The 17238-nt window shown below is 35.4% G+C and overlaps 1 protein-coding gene across 5 annotated transcripts in view; it reads right to left on the bottom strand.

Moving 5' to 3' along the window:
• LOC106079129 (NAD(P)H-hydrate epimerase-like) overlaps positions 1 to 17238 on the bottom strand; it is a 93021-nt gene that overhangs the window by 53612 nt on the left and 22171 nt on the right. Inside the window, exon 2 of one of the 5 annotated variants that reach the window (XM_056017303.1) lies at positions 15506 to 15921. In XM_056017303.1, coding sequence (XP_055873278.1) covers positions 15506 to 15624 — 119 coding nt within the window. In that variant the 5' untranslated portion in view covers positions 15625 to 15921. Of the gene's footprint in view, positions 1 to 15505; positions 15962 to 17238 lie in introns of those variants that run through there. The other 4 variants (XM_056017302.1, XM_056017305.1, XM_056017306.1 and 1 more) reach the window with 4 other exon arrangements.

The following is a 17238-nucleotide window of genomic DNA, read 5'->3' as shown; positions in this document are numbered from 1 at the left end:
ATTGATTTGAAAACACACAGAAAACTTTAAAAATGGAGACAAATGGAGCGAGAATGCGAGAAAGAGAGAAGAAAGAGAAAGAAAGAGAAAATAAAGAAGGAGCAGTGAGAAAAAGAAAGAGAAAAAAAAACATTTTTAAAAAAAGTTCTGTGATATAAAAGGTTTGACAATTTCAGCTTAACCATATTTTTTTGTTTCAAGACGAAACCAGAAAGCGATATGATGTTTTCACTTTTTGGCATTGCATGTGAAATTTTCTAAGCTCTTCCATTTCTAAACAAATAATTTCCATTGAACTTGTAGAATTGTTGAATGAATGTGATTTGTTCATGGAAGCCATGAAACTCTTTTACTTAACATCGTGAGTGCGTGTTACATTGTGAAAGTGTATTTAGAGAGGAACGAGAAGTGTGCCATCTAAACTCGAGAGGCCTCTGTAACGAGGTCAGTTGTTGATTACAACCATTCGCTTCCTGAACAGGTCTAGACCAGAAGTATATATAAATCACAAGATTCCAAGGAGTTTTGGGCCATCTGTTTGGTAAGCAACTCAGGCAAAGAGTGCTATTAGAGCATGGAATGGATTACCTGAGTCAGCTAGGAAAACCAATGACTTGGCAAAATTTAAGTCATTGATTAACATGCATGACTAGATTCACCTAGGGACACACGAAGGATGTAATCATATTATTAAGTACCGTCTGTATTTTATAAAAAGAAGAAGAAAACGAAAGAAGCTAAATAGCCGGTAAAAGACCTCTCAAAATGGTAAATAGTAATCTTCCTTGTTAAAAAGCCTCCAGTATTTGTTACTATTAATAAATAGTGAATAGTTGTAAAAATGGGGTATTTTTATGAAAAAAACTGCTTGCATAATTGGTTTAAAAAATTAGATTTTTCGCTTTCAGAAAAGAAAAAAGTAGCCGTTGCATCAGAACTTTGAATGATCTAAAATATCATGATGTCCGATTTTCATTTTCTCTTCTAGTTTCTGAGATCTAAACTGGACGGACGGACAGACAGGCCACACAAAACTAACATCATTTTTTCCCCTTTCGGGGGTCGCTAAAAATTATAATTCTATTATGTAAGCTAACACTATAATCAGCACCAATATTACCTACCTCCATACAAAATAGATTAAGAGTGGTGAAAATCTTCACAATTGTGTAAGGCATGGCCGGGGGATATTATTATTATTACAACATTGTTACTATCCACAGTATCTTTAGTATGAGCCTGTCGTAATTAATGTGATTAAGTGATTATCTATGGACAAAGAGTGGTAATAGTCATCCCACATTCAAAACCTTAGGAAGAAGTCTTTCCCTTTGTTAAAGTGTGCAAAAATGCTCGTGTTTTCTAAAGTAATTTAGTAACAAAATAATCTTTTTTACTTAATACAACCGTCACCTGTGCTATTACTTGTAATTTCTTATGATAAAAAATAGCTTTTTTTATTCGAGTAGAATAGGAATTAATATATTTAATTAAAAAAAAAAGATTCGCTTTAAGAAGATAAAAAGCTGCAATATATGACTGTAATGACATCGGTTCTCAATATTTTAAAGTTAGTTTTTAAGATGTTATAGGGGCAGAGTTACGGGCAATATTACGGGCAATGCCAAATAAACTAATAGCGGCTTTTTCATTTGGGGGGTCATTGACATAAAAAAAAAAATAATATAAAAAATAATTAAGACATTAAACCTTGTTGACACTGAACCAATCTAATTAAAATATCTTAAACATTTCAATACCAACGAAAAATAAAGGTGTGAGTCTGGTGAGTCCTAGTGACAAGAAAAAAAAAAGAATTTGCTGACACCACTAGAACCTCGTCCGTGTGTCGGCCTGTACTACATGTCACGTCTTATCACACTCTCAAACCTAGGAGTTTTCACTTGATGTACAAGCAGCACTCCTTGGTTACAAGAAACCATGGCGGCAGTCCATCTGCAGCTACGTGTAATCTAATGCCTCTGTATTATTTATAACATGTGTTATCGCCCTCTAATATTTGAATTGTGACCATTGTAGTAGTGGTATGGTAAAACAAAAAAGCTTCACTCACACCAGGACTTGATCAGTCCACACACTCACACCATGACTTGATCAGTCCACACACTCACACCATGACTTGATCAGTCCACACACTCACACCATGACTTGATCAGTCCACACACTCACACCATGACTTGATCAGTCCACACACTCACACCATGACTTGATCAGTCCACACACTCACACCATGACTTGATCAGTCCACACACTCACACCATGACTTGATCAGTCCACACACTTACACCATGACTTGATCAGTCCACACATTTTGATGAGTTTCTCAGAACTAGAGAGAATACATTAATTACAAAATTAAAATCTATCATTTCAAGAATATAATGTATCTATTATTTAATTAAACTTTATAGTTTTTCTTTTTTGTAAGTACTTTTAGCACTCTAGGAAAGTACTTTTACTTACACAACAAACTAGATATACAGTATATAGCCATGCGATTGTCTACACCAGGGGTGGGCAACCTTTTTGTGTCGAGGGCCGCATTAAAAACAAAATTGGGAATGGCGGGCCGCATATATATATAATTTAGAAAGATACGCTAGCTAACCGTGTAGTATGTCTTTTAATTCATATTTACACTGTATTTTATTCACGTTTCTTTTTTTTCCACACTCCACGTTGAGGAATTACAACAACAGCTAGCAACTTGGAAACCAATTTTACGATTTTTTAAAAAAATTGCTGTTGTCTTTTAATATCACATTATACCCACAAATATACAGTTGTACTTATTGTGCAGTATTTTACATTTTACGCTCGTGCATTATGTTCCGGAACTGTGGAAATAGCTTACTAGTTGTTACCCTTGTGACTACTGTCAAATTACAGTTAGTCAACATCGACCAGTGTTTCCAGACAAAAAATAAGACAATATATGTTCCGAAAGTTAAAAGTCGGGACGAGCGATACCTGCCTTTGTGGAGCATCACCAGAGAATGCTGACCATTCCTTCAATGGTGCATACTAAATCAAGAGACCCGAACAAGACTCTGGCCCCAAAACCGTCCTATATAACAGAGTCTATTCGAAGAACTGTCATCTCAGATATACATGTAAAATGAGGACTACGAAGAAGAAGAACAGATGTATGTGTACCCAAATAGTGTGAACAGCAGCAAAGTTTTTTTAAGTGTGGAAATACAGCTTCAGGCACCCATGAGACTCCCGTGGAAGTACTGACTGGAACTTTTCTTTGCTTGGAGTTATGTCCTCTGGAGCTGAATCAGTTTCTAGTGAGCTGATGGTATTGCAATCTGGTTGTTGACGTCTTAAAATTTGCTTTTATAAATTGCACTATTAAGGAATCTAAATAAGTGTTGTATTTTCATCATTTCACTTTTCAGCCAAGGAAAATGACAAATCCTGTTTTCCTTTTCTTGCTTGTAGAAATGGGAAAGCTTTGTTTGAAAAGATTTAACATGCATTTACATTTCATATGTAAACAACCAATTTGCAATAGCACCTATAACAAAATCACGAAATCTGTCTTCCACTTTTCATTAGAAATATTTGTAACAAAGTCCATGCTAAGCTAGCGAATTCATTGGGTTGCTATGTTACTTAATAGGAGATTCCTGTGGTTAACAGCCCTAGCTCATAGAGAGGTTGACTATTAACGGTGTGTTGCTAATAATATATAGAAATTGTATGCGCTTTGTGCAAACTTTCTTGTTTATAGTTTATGGTTGGGATATTTAAAAAAAAAAAAAAACAATTCTCAGTCAAAGATCGAGCTCCATCAGTTGTTGCACTTGCCATCTTGTTCCAAGCCTACCCAACACTCAACACAGTTCTTTATAGCATTGAATAAATACTGACCAGAGATGGTGTCTTGAATTGAGTGTATTGATGTATAACTAATAAGCGTAATCTTCGTTTACTAGAAACTTTTTATAATGAGACAGTTTCAATAATTTATAAGGATATATTTTTAATAAATTTGCATTTTTAGCGGCCCCCGAAAAGGGGAAAAGACGCTATTAGTTTTGTGCGAAATGTCTGTCCGTCTGTCCGTCCGTCCCGTTTAGATCTCGTAAACTAGAAAAGATATTGAAAATCCGACATCACAATATTTTAGACCATTCAAAGTTCTGATGCAACGGCTACTTTTTTTTTTCCTGAAAGCGAAAAATCTAATTTTTAAAATCAGTTATGCAAGCAGTTTTTTAAAGAGAAAAAGCTAATTAGTATGCATTTTAAGTTAGACCTAATTTAGAACGAATAGTAATCTTATAAACTCCATTTTCTTAAATTTTTTTGTAATGAAACCGCTCTGAGAATTCGAATTAGATTTAGCATTTTCAAAACAATTTCATTAGTAAAGACAGGAGAGGCTCGGTAAATCGCTTAGCTTCCGAACCGAGGTTCCTGGGTTCGAATCCTGGTGAAGACTGGGATTTTCAACTTGGGCGCCTCTGAGTCTACCCAGCTTTAATGGGTAATTGACATTACATTAGTTGGGGACAAGTAAAGGCGGTTGGTCGTTGAGCTGGCTACATGACACCCTCGTTAACCGTATTAGCGGCCCCCGAAAGGGGAAAAGAAGCTCCGTCCGTCCCGTTTAGATCTCGTAAACTAGAAAAGATATTGAAAATCCGACATCTCAATATTTTAGACCATTCAAAGTTCTGATGCAACGGCTACTTTTTTTTTTCCTGAAAGCGAAAAATCTAATTTTTAAAATCAGTTATGCAAGCAGTTTTTTAAAGAAAAAAAGCTAATTAGTATGCATTATAAGTTAGACCTAATTTAAAACGAATAGTAATCTTAGAAACTTCATTTTCATAAACATTTATTTTTCATGTATAGATTTTGAGAATTCGATTATAGATATAAAAATTTTCAAAACAATTACATAAATACCAGGTGAGGCTCGGTAAAGCGCTTAGCTTCCGAACCGAGGGTCCCGGGTTCGAATCCTGGTGAAGACTGGGATTTTCAACATCGGAATCCTTGGGCGCCTCTGAGTCTACCCAGCTTAAATGGGTAATTGACATAGTTGGGGACAAGTAAAGGCGGTTGGTCGTTGTGCTGTCTACATGATACCCTCGTTAACCGTAGGCCACAAAAACAGATGAACTTTACATCATCTGCCCTATAGACCACAAGGTCAGAAGGGGGAACTAATTAGGCCAGGTTCACATCTAACTTTGCATTCACTTGCACCTATCCTTTGATCTGCAGCACCATTGGGGCACTACACAAGATCCGTCAACCTTCTTTCTCCATTCTTATCTCTCATTTATCTTTGATATAATTTCATATGGATGTTCTTTCTGAAAATATTGAAGCCTGCCTGGGTGGACCACTTCGGGGGCCGATTTTAAGTTTGTGTTTCCACACAAACTGTCTTTGTAACCTTGTTATTTGTATATATATACTGTGGGCACATCTGATTTCTGTAGGTGTCGGCGGGCCATATAAAACACTCCGACGGGCCGCATGTGGCCCGCGGTTCGTAATTTGCCCACCCCTGGTCTACACTCTAGATCTAGAACCATGGTCAAGTATAAATAAAGTAATAAAGTAACATCAATATCCAGCTATTTGAGTGAGAGTTTTAAAATACAAGAGTCAGATAAAGTAACATCAATATCCAGCTATTTGAGTGAGTTAGTTTTAAAATACGTGAGTCACTTTCACACATACGAATTTTAAAAAATTGATCAAGTACTAAACTAATCACATACACAAGATTTATTTTAATTTGTGTATTTCGGCTTCAGCTATTTAATGAAGGATGATACACAATGAACAACCATATAAGATACTTCATGATTAATACACAATGTACAGACATATAAGATACTTTAAATTCATGTACTAAAAGTTACTTAGTTTGGTCTTTTTTAAAATAGTGTTTCGTAGATAATTTGAAAGTGTTTACTATGCTAGAATAGGTATTATGTAAACATTAGTAGGATGTAATCAGAAAAATGGGCCCAGACCATCCAACCTATCAAATATTTCAAAAATCAACTATAAAGCAGAAGAATGGTCATAAAGTGTCAATAGGACGATGCCGTAATTGTTTCGAGGGAGAGTCTATGTCGGTGAAATAACGATGAGCAGGATAGTTAAAATGTGGCCCGTTTATTGAATATTTACAAAAAATGATGGGATGTTCCGACCATAATAAGCAATATAAATATAAACCATGGGAATAAATCAACAGGCGTGGCCGGTATGTAGTTAGCAAATAAGTCTAAAAAGTCATGCGATTAAACAAAGTAGATAGGCCTACAGGTACATAAAATCTTCAAATGGTCAAATGTCCACTAACGGTGTGCTGGCCACATGACATCCTTGTTAACATATCCATTACAATATCTGTCTCAGAGACACATCTAAAAGAGAATATTTACTTACTTTGAAATACATTACATCTACCATATAGATAGTAAAATGGATGGGTGAATTGAAAGAACGCATATTGACAATAAAAATAAACAGACATTTATATAACAAATGTTTACTAGGCGGAAGTTAAGTATTCTTTTTAGAGGCCCTAAAATGTGACTTTGACGAATGTGGAAATAATTCCTCGTTAGAGTATCCAGATTCCAGTAACAATGACCACCAAACAATAGAACAAAGGCTGGTCTCTGTGGAGAATTTGTCCAGCTATTATCTGAAACTGCAGAGTTTAAAGGTCAGCTAGGACATAACTCAATGGAACTTATTTTATGTAGCAAATAATTCCGGATGGAATGGCTCTGGTTATCAGCTCTTCGGAATTATTCATGGGATGTATTGTAGACAGGAAATTAGGTCATCATATGTTTGTAGGCGTATTTGTAGTCATAAATTAACAGTTGGCAATTAACATGTTAATCACACTTATCTCTATGTGTAACTTTATATCTTCTATAAAACCTGTCTCTATGTATGCCTCTCTATCATGTCGCCATATGCGGACCTCACAATAGCATTTGTTATCGACTTGCTGTTACGTCTTATTCTATAATGAGACTCTTTAGCGCTTCACTAACACCAAAACGACAAAATCATAGTTTATAAATAATTTAATCTTAATTAACACTGTAAACAGTGTAAACACTGTATTGTTTTTATTCCTCCATTTGGGTTCTCCTCTCCTTTCAACACGCCTTCGCACCATTCCACATTTACACTACGATGCGCACGCAGCACTTGGTAAGCCTATTTTTCTATGGACGAATCTTTGTGTGTATCTTATATCCTTATGTCTCCCATAGTGAATACGACATTCAATAACAAACAGATTACAGTCATATGACAGAGAAGCAGAGAATGGATTCATTAGTGTTTTCTAGGAGGACTATTGGTAACTCTTTCAATGACCTATTCTCATTAAACTGACTATTGTAGCTAACCTATTGACTCTCCTAACCCTAACCTAATTACGTTAACTAAACTAACCACTTTTAGTGGCCTAACTACTTTTACTAACCCGTACGACTTAAAATACTTTTACTAATTCAAATGCACCCTAATTACTTCAGCTAACAACTTGAACTAATCCAACGTATAACCACTCAAAATTAATTCTACCTACTTTAACTGCATTTTCACTTGTATGTTTGACTTGAATTGAAAAGTTTTAAGATTTGGCAAAAGAAACACTACCCAACGATTTGACATCAACAAAAATGCAGACACATAACAATGAACACGATTTTCTACTGGAGAGAGAAAAACTATTTAGTGTCTTCAGGATGAGCGAGTGATTGTAACCAACACAGTTGAAGTTGTACATAGGATTACAGTGGACTTACTTGGGGCAGCCTATCAAATGGGTCGATAAGTATGGGTTAGGAAGCATCACTCTGGATGAACAGTAAATTGCTTTAGTAAAAGGTTAGTTTGGTAGTTAAACAAAACAATGTTAACAGTGCCGTATGTTATAGATTGTGGCCAACAAAAAGAACGCCAATTCCAAGTAGCATTGCGAAACGTCACATAGATCTAGGAGTGAGAAACACAAATACGATCATAAACAATGTATGACTAGATCTAGATGTCACAATGATAATGATGGATTGGGCTGGTGCAACCCTTAATATCGTTCTGTAGTAGAGAAATACAATGACTACAATAAAATTAAGATGGAACAAAAAAATAATTTTATCAGTTTGACAAAACGTTAACTTCCTCTGATGTTTTCTTGTCCTTCCGTTGTGCACTACAAAATGTGTATTCTACTAAAAAATGTAAGTCTGGTAGGTTCGTACCAAACGAAAACAACACGACAAAGGAATTGACCTTATACAAACGTGGTCAGCCATCACAGTCTAACTCATAACTAAATGACATTCACAGGTGACTTTGAATATGAGACCCCATTGTTACAATTAAAAGACATTGTAGGGATAAGATGAGGATTGCTGACTTCAAAATATAAACAAAAGGCAATAAGAACATTTGTTTTAAATCCATAGGAACACAAAATGCTTATCAAAGGGGGATAACTCTATATTTACAACTATGTAATGTAGAATTTATTTTCCTTTTTTCGATATCAAACAAATAAGCTAATTGCCAACAATTAATTGTCTAATTTTTTTAAATTGATTCCTGTTTCGTTAGGTACTCTCACTAATTGTGCACATTTCAAATTGATCTGGAATGGATGTGGGAGAACGTCTTCACACATTTTGTGCCCCACAGACAGAAAGAGTGAGTTGATCTAAGCTTTGTCAAATAGAACCTCTCAACAGAAGTTCCTAGAGGGTTTCGTAAACAATGGGCTCTATGCAACAGTTGTTAGTGCATACACCAATAGGTCTTAATATTGTCATCCAAACCATGACTTTAGAGCGCAACACATTTTGTGTAGTAACACTAGTACTACTTCCAACACAAAACTCAGATTATCGTAAAATATCACGGACAAAACTTGCGCAACACTACAGTTCGTCCATCGTGGTTCGATGATGACCACTTCCAGGGGGCTGAGGGCAAGGCAATATAGTAACCAATTCCGTTCATTGTGGCTGAGAGCCAGATAAATATTAGATGTACGTTTAGTCGATTCATTACTGGCATGGATCCTTAATGAACAATCCAACGACAGATTAGGAAAACCTGTTAAGTATTGGAACTATTTATATGACTTAAAAACATCTCAAAACTGATCATTTCCTAGGCTGCAATAAGAATATCCTAACTCTAGTAAGTGCCTTTTCTTCTTTAACCCTTGCAGTTTGGAAATACTTTGGACCTACAATATAGGAAAGTGAGTCTTATTCAGTCATTGTAACATCGACCTATGCATTAAAGTGTCAATAAATACAATGTATTTGACTGAGTCATATTAAATTTTTATGATCACCAAATGCTTTTATTATCAGTCTGTCCTATCAAGTCGGGTGTTGTTGTTTTTCATCGTTATCTAAAAGATATTTCTGCATCGAAAGATATGTTCGAAAGATCTATACAAAATTTTAATCTCTGATATGACTTGAAAGGCATGTAGAAATATGGAAATGATAAAGTAATATTCTAGTTTTCTTTATTCTATTAAAAATCTTAACAAGAAAAACAACATTTCATTCATTCAGTCTTTTTTCTAATCCTCGCATTTGCTTGCGTTCTATTGTTGATGTATTCATTCAACTTTTTGTTCCCTATGTAGTTTCATACTAAGAACAGACTTCTGTTATACATTTTTAGAAAGCATGATTCAGGCTAAATATTTCATCTAGTGGTGCTGAAACTAATGAGTTCGCATTCTAGTGTATAGGACTTTCATAAAATCTTTGTGATGTTATACAGTAATCCGAAGACAAGGAACCGCAAATAGATCTGATATTTAACTAGGTTACAAAGACTGTGTAGAAACACAAACTCAAAAACGGCCCCCGAAGTGGTCCACCCAGGCAGGAAAAAAGGCAGGTTTCAATATTTTCAGAAGAATATCTGTATTAAATTCTATTAGAAGTGGTTCACCCATGCAGGTAAAAAGGCAGGTTTCAATTTTTTCAGAAAGAATATCATAATGAAATTCTGTCAAAGGCAAATGACAGAGAAGAATGGAGAAAGAAGGTTGACAGATCCTGTTTAGTGCCCCAAAGATCCAGCAGACCAAGAGATAGGTGAAAGTGAATGTGAAGCTAGATGTGAACCTGGCCTAACCGATGTCTTATAATGAGTATATAATGGATCAAATTGTTTTGTAAAGGGTATTTTATTGTTAGCATCAAGAAAAAAAAAATTCCGTAATAAAAAAAAAAAGAAATTACTTCATAAACCCACGATGTTCACGCGATAATATGAAAAACTTCTTATTAATTATTGTTTTAAATTATGTCCAACTCATTTGCATTGTAAATATATTTTTTCTCTTTAAAAAAAGTTTTTTTTTTTTTTGTAAATGTAGTATTTAGTATGACAGAACTTACATAACTTTGCAATTGGAATGTAAAAAAAAAAAAGATTTTTTTGACCAAAAATCTAAAACCATTTGCATAAATGCGTTAAAAATGGTATACATCTGTCTCCCTCAATAAAAAGCCTCCAGTGTTTGTTACTATTAATAGTGAATAGTTGTAAAAATGGTGTATTTAAAAAAAAAAATGCTTTCATATTTGATTTAAAAAACTAGATTTTTCGCTTTCAGAAAAGAAAAAAAGTTGCATCAGAACTTTCAATGATCTAAAATATCATGATGTCCGATTTTCATTTTCTCTTCTAGTTTCTGAGATCTAAACGGGACGGACGGACGGACAGACAGGCCACACAAAACTAATAAAGTCTTTTCCCCTTTCGGGGGCCGCTAAAAATCTGTAAAGAAAAATGAGAACGTTAAAGCAGATTGCAATGAAAGTTTAAGATATTTTTTTTTACTGCGGAATGCTTCGAAAGCCTGGAGACTTCTGCGAAACTTGGATTCCACAAAAACGCTTCGCACAACCGCTCCGCTATTTGCACCCAGCACCCAGCGGGACACTGGTCTCTAACGTCAAACAAAATGGCCGGCTCGCTTTTATATAGCGCGTCGTTTATACTTACAGCACTACTTTTGCTAGTTAGTTATAAAATTAAGAACGATTATAAGAATATAAAAACAAAAACTATTCCCAACAACCAACTGTCAATAAGATATTGAATATCCCTGAAATGCTATCAATTCATAATTCTCTGGACAAGTTTCCAATTCATCTTTTCATCTCTTCTTTTACAGCAGCATCGGATATTTATTTCAAGAAGAAAGTCACATAGTATGTCTATTTGGGTGAGAGGGTGTGTGAGTGAGTGAGAGTGAATTTTATAATTAATCGATTCAGAGAAAGGCAAATTCCTAAACGAAACATTTTTTTTCCTCCTGGTCATAGAATCAATAGGTTGTGTATTGCAATCACCTTTAGGATGTATCGCATTTCTCAAATGATTTCATTTGGAGGGAAACAGCAGAAGAAAGGTCATGGCATGATACAACTTGTAAGACTAAGTGAAGGACATATACATTTATGACTCAGCTTGAAAGTGGCAATGCTGTCTCTTGCGTCTTTATAGAAGTATAAAATGTAGATATTTATATATTACAAAATGGATTTCAAAAAATAATTTAAAAAATCAACTTTAGATGCTATTCGTAATGAAAGCTTAAGTCCTAGACGAATTATATTTTTAAAAAGCTTTTATGTATAAAGTTTACTATCATTTTTTCAAAGCTTGTATCAACTCACTCTGTCTGTCTGACAAAAAGTTTGTACACGTTATTTCTCCCACACACAATTTCAGATCAAGCTTATTTCATATAAATCGATATCAAAAGCATATATCGTAATAATCAAATCTTGAATTTCACATAACAAACAAACTATATTTTCTCGGTGAGCTTGAGGTCAGCAATGCCCCAAAACTTTTTATAGACCAGCTTAGGCATCAGGTCTCAATGACGTAGAGAAAAGAGAACACTTGACAGCAACTGAAAAGATACGACTGTAAAGCTCTTGTAAATACCACGACGCATACACCTGAGAGTCAAATAAAAGCTTGTCGAAAACAACGACCAAATGATACCGGCATCAAATTTTATAAACTAGGTCTAGTTTGTGTCTGAATAAGTGCGAAAGAATTCCCTCATCCATAATCTTCAGACTCGGCAACATTGTTTTGACGATCCAGGTAAGGTACGACAAGCAGATAAAAGATATTGGAAATGTTCGCTCCTGTGGTAAACAGGTAAGCAGGGAAAACAAAATGGCCATGAAATGGGTATGAAATATTATGTAAACAATGTTATATTTCTAATGAGGCTTTGTGCTAAGAAAGTAAAATGCATTGGGATTAGCCCGATTTATTAGTCAAAAACTGTTAATTGTATGTCTCGGGGGGGGGGGGGGGAATCATTTTTTTTTATACAAAGTAATGAAAAACAATCAAAAAGTCATCTTTCCTCAATTTTTCACCTTTCCTCAATTTTTCTCCTGGCTTTTGTTAAATCTGAAAATAACCCAGAGGACTCAATGCATTGTTCTTTTTACTCTTTACTTTTCAAAGACTTGGCCAAGAGACTCTTCTTGGTTCTTTTTGTCTAATGTGTCAGGCCAAAACGAGGAACATGTCTCAACCTAAAATGAACATAAAGGCCGAACACCTGCAGGACATAATGCTACCCAATGGAAGTAAATTCACGTTCTACTAAAAGCAAAGACCTTTCAATTGAAAAAAAAAAAGCCTCACACACATTAGCGGATAACATTGACAACTGCTACATTCAAAACGCTAGATATATTTACACAAATATACAGGCTACGATGATGTCGTGTGGGTCTCAACGTCTAGTTATTGAGGCACAAATTAGTGAGGAGTAGGAGTGTATATATATATATACATATATATATAATGTGTTTGACCGAATAGTGTATAGAAATTGAAAATGAATCTGGTGAAATGATGTCATTACTGAAGAGTGAAATTCAAACGTTCACTTCAGTATTTCGATTTTTATCAATTTAATAGGAGAACAAAGAAGTTTGGAGAGACGAGTATGGAAGAAAGAGCTAGGGACAGTTTAGATGATGACTACTTGCGTATAATCTGACAGGGGGATAAATGGTTGCTGTCAATGTTATCATTTTTATTAATGTTATCATTGTTCTGTTTACTATGAGTTGAAGTGAAATTTGCAGCCAACGCTACGAAACTTTTTGGCTTAAATTTGTCGTGAGATCTAGCCAAAAATTATTTTCTACTTTTATTGCGATTTAATATAAGCGTTTTTTTTTAAATTCTTTTTTACTAAATCTATATTGTTATAAACCTGGTGGTGACACAGATGGTCGTAGATAGTGTGTGATTTTAGCCTACCCAAATCGCCCCAGTCCAGCGCTAGATGAGCGGTCAACCGTGACCAGTGACAGTACACGCCAGTTCGGCAAGGACCTGTGTGTAAATATTACGCACGCTAGTCACGGCGATTGTGATCATTTTGAGTGGTCAAGCAACGTTCCATCCGGTTCTGGAAGTCAAGTAGAGACCCTATATAAGAGCAAGTGTGTTTGAGTCAAGACACTTCACGACACTTCACGTTACCTCGCAATCTGACCAGTAGGAGGCGAGAACCAGCACGGTGTGTGAAGTCAGTGCGGAGCAAGACTAGGTTTTTGTAAAGACAGCGTTAATGTTGCTGCCAATTGCGATGCATTTGAAATTAAACTGACTGATACTTTGGAGCCCTGAGTTGTGAGGTTCTTTAAGTTCGTTGTGTCGTGTGGTGCAGTTTGAAGAGAGCCTTGATAGTAGGAGAGTCGTAACAATATATTATTTGCGCCTTTTAAATCTTAATTGTGTATGACTGTATCTATTGTTTCACATTCAATTATGTAATAGCCCTTTTATAAAAGGAAGAATCGTTTGTGAAAGTGGTAATTAAGACAATGTTAATAAACAAATCCAGTACAAAGTAATCTGTATAATTGATTAATATACCTATAATCTTTGATATAATTTATACATTGCCAATCGCCGTAAAAAGATACAGTGTGAAAGAAAGATACATAATGAGTTATTATTTTTAAAAAATTTAATATACAGTCTTATCTCCCCACATAACATTTTCTATATAAAAACACAATTAACAACGACCAATTGAATGATTATTTTGGTTGATTTTTTAATTTGAGCTGTGTGTTGTCATCGAGCTGGTATGCAACATTTGATGCTGAGTTATTGAGGCGAAAATTGGATTGCAAAAAAAACAAAAAAAAAAAAAAAAACAGTTGTGCTAAAAAGAAATGATTTAAACGTTAACATGTTGTGTATGTGTTTTACGTCATCTGAAAAGTATAACAACCATCTCGCCATAGCTTTGGAAAATGGCTGAAAAAGAGCTCTTTTAAAAAAGGAACAATTCAATCAGACAAGTTTCCTTTTAGGCAATTTAATTTTTTAGTAGAATTAAAAAACTTTTTTTTTTTAATGCCGAGAGGGGAATAAAAACGTGCCCAGTTGCATATATATTTTGTTTTTCATTTCCTGTGAAAGAAAACAAGAGGTCAAACAATGGAGATAGAATTGCATCGATCCCATTGTGACACACATTATGAACAAACACTTAACTTGTGTACAATGGCGCGTGTGGCAACAGATGGATGTCAGACTTAGATCGACAAAACCATTAGTTCCGCTCTACTGACTTCTTTCCTAACGTCTATTTCCTCGTGCTGCTCACACACAGTTCTACCTTTGGGAAGCTGATGAGATACTACAGGGCGACTTGAAAAGTCTCAAACATACTCGGAAATCTATAAGGTAGCTAAAGCCGAGTTTATTGGTTTCCATTATGGGTGTATTACGAGGGTGTCTTGTGTCCATCACGATGATCACTCGCATGTTTCTGGCCAGGTGCAGATAGAATGTTATTTATTATGTAGATTATACAAGTCAACTACGTAGATCTAATTTAGAACATTAATTGAGCTTGATAAAAGAATCAAGAAAATTCAATGTTTGTTGACAGAAAGTCAAAGACCTACTAAAATAATGTAGATGACATTGATTTCAAGCACAGAACATATTTTATTTTTACAAAATGAACAACTTTTGTTTAGATGTAATTAGTGCAACATGTCAAGTTACTGTCATCATCCAAACGATAGAGGAAAACATATACCGGCGGTGACGTATTTCAATGGTACTACATATTTATCCTCATTCTGCTATCTCTATGTACAGATTAAAGTTGTATACCTATTTGACCAAAGTGCCAGTCAAAAATGAACATTCGTTGCTATCTATTCTTCTTTTCCCACTCAAATCAATAGCTTTTGTTTGTTGCTTGGTGAAATCAATTATACAAGTGTCCAATCTGTTCACATAGACAAAACGACGCACAAGCATGCCCCCCCCCCGAACAAACACAAAGGCTCTGGCTGCTTCACTGTCACATCATTGACATCTACTGACTGCACAGTTACAACATATAATGTTGACTTACCCAAGATAGGACATGGTTGAGTAGTCAAACTCCGTCTCCTCTTCAACTTTCTCTTTCTCCTTGTGCCTCCAGCTACCTTTTCTCCGAAACGAAAGCCTGGACACTGACATTTTCTCCATAATTTTGCGGCAGCGTCCCTCGGAAATTTTCGTTTAAAGTTCAAGTGAGCGATTTCTTTCTTTTTTTTTTAAGCCGTGAGTTTTTCAATGTGCGTGTATTGAGTGTATGGAGGAGACATGCGGTGCGGACTATTCACTTGTAATTGGCAATCGCTTGTGACACAAACACAAGTCTATTTCACAGCGAACACAAGAGACAATTCCTTGTGCCAAGTGATGCAAATAGTCTAGATACATTAGCAAGTTAAATGGCTTCAGAGTAGAAAGTGCCTGGAGTAAACGGATGTTACACCGTTGCTGTTTTTTTTAAAAGATGATTGCAGCTGCTCAATACCTAATACAGATACAATTATTGCAGCTGCTCAATACCTAATACAGATACAATTATTGCAGCTGCTCAATACCTAATACAGATACAATGATTGCAGCTGCTCAATACCTAATACAGATACAATTATTGCAGCTGCTCAATACCTAATACAGATACAATTATTGCAGCTGCTCAATACCTAATACAGATACAATTATTGCAGCTGCTCAATACCTAATACAGATACAATTATTGCAGCTGCTCAATACCTAATACAGATACAATTATTGCAGCTGCTCAATACCTAATACAGATACAATTATTGCAGCTGCTCAATACCTAATACAGATACAATTATTGCAGCTGCTCAATACCTAATACAGATACAATTATTGCAGCTGCTCAATACCTAATACAGATACAATTACTTTTGATGCTTAAAAAAAAAAAGCATACCATTTTAAAAGTTTTTAGAACAGTAGATGACAGTTGATTGAAATATATAATATTTTAACTTTGTGTAAAATGTATGTCTTAGTTGTGATGTGTATTATGCTCTATATGCAGAATTTGAAAAATTCATTATATTTGTATAAGTGAGGCTGTGCTTTATCGACTATTCTTTTGTTTGTTTAGGATCTTGTATGTCTTACAGTCAGTCGCGATGGCTTATGGAGAATTTTGACAAAACTCGTTGCCCACCTAAGTTCCTATCCATTCTCAAGCAGCTTCATGTGGGACAAAAAAGGGCAGATTAAACTCAATGGTGACCTGTGGGATCATTTCCCGATAGAAACTGGGGTGAAACAGGGCTGTATACTTGCCCCAACTCTGTTCATTATCTTCTTAGGCGTAATGTTGGGTCAAATGAAGCAGGACTGCACGAAGGCAAATACGTCAGGTTTCGCTCGGACGGCAATGTGTTCAATCATCGATTTCTACTATCCCATACCAAAACAAAGGAAATGTGAGTAACTTGCTCACACTGAACATAGAATCTCCAATTCGCGGTCAACTAACTTGCGTAAATTGCAGCGTCTTTTGGTTTAACAATAAAACCAAGGAAAAACAGAAGTCATGCTCCAGAAGTCACCCAATAAAATCTACTCCCTCTAAATGTGGTAGACACTCACATATCTGGGAAGCATAGTCTCAAATGACTCATCGCTTTTAGGGGAAGTTAATAAACCGGCTGGCCAGGGCTAGTAGTTATTTTGGACGCCTCCAAGTTAGAGTGTGGCGGAATTAATCGCTCCCCTGCCTACAAAAATGCACCAAGCAGTGGTTCTCTCAATCCATCTATA

The sequence above is a fragment of the Biomphalaria glabrata genome, chromosome 18 (assembly GCF_947242115.1).
Source record: "Biomphalaria glabrata chromosome 18, xgBioGlab47.1, whole genome shotgun sequence".
In the NCBI taxonomy this organism is placed as follows: Eukaryota; Metazoa; Mollusca; class Gastropoda; family Planorbidae; genus Biomphalaria; species Biomphalaria glabrata.
The sequence above is the reverse complement of the archived record's forward strand: the minus strand, read 5'-3'. Positions and strand labels throughout refer to the sequence as shown.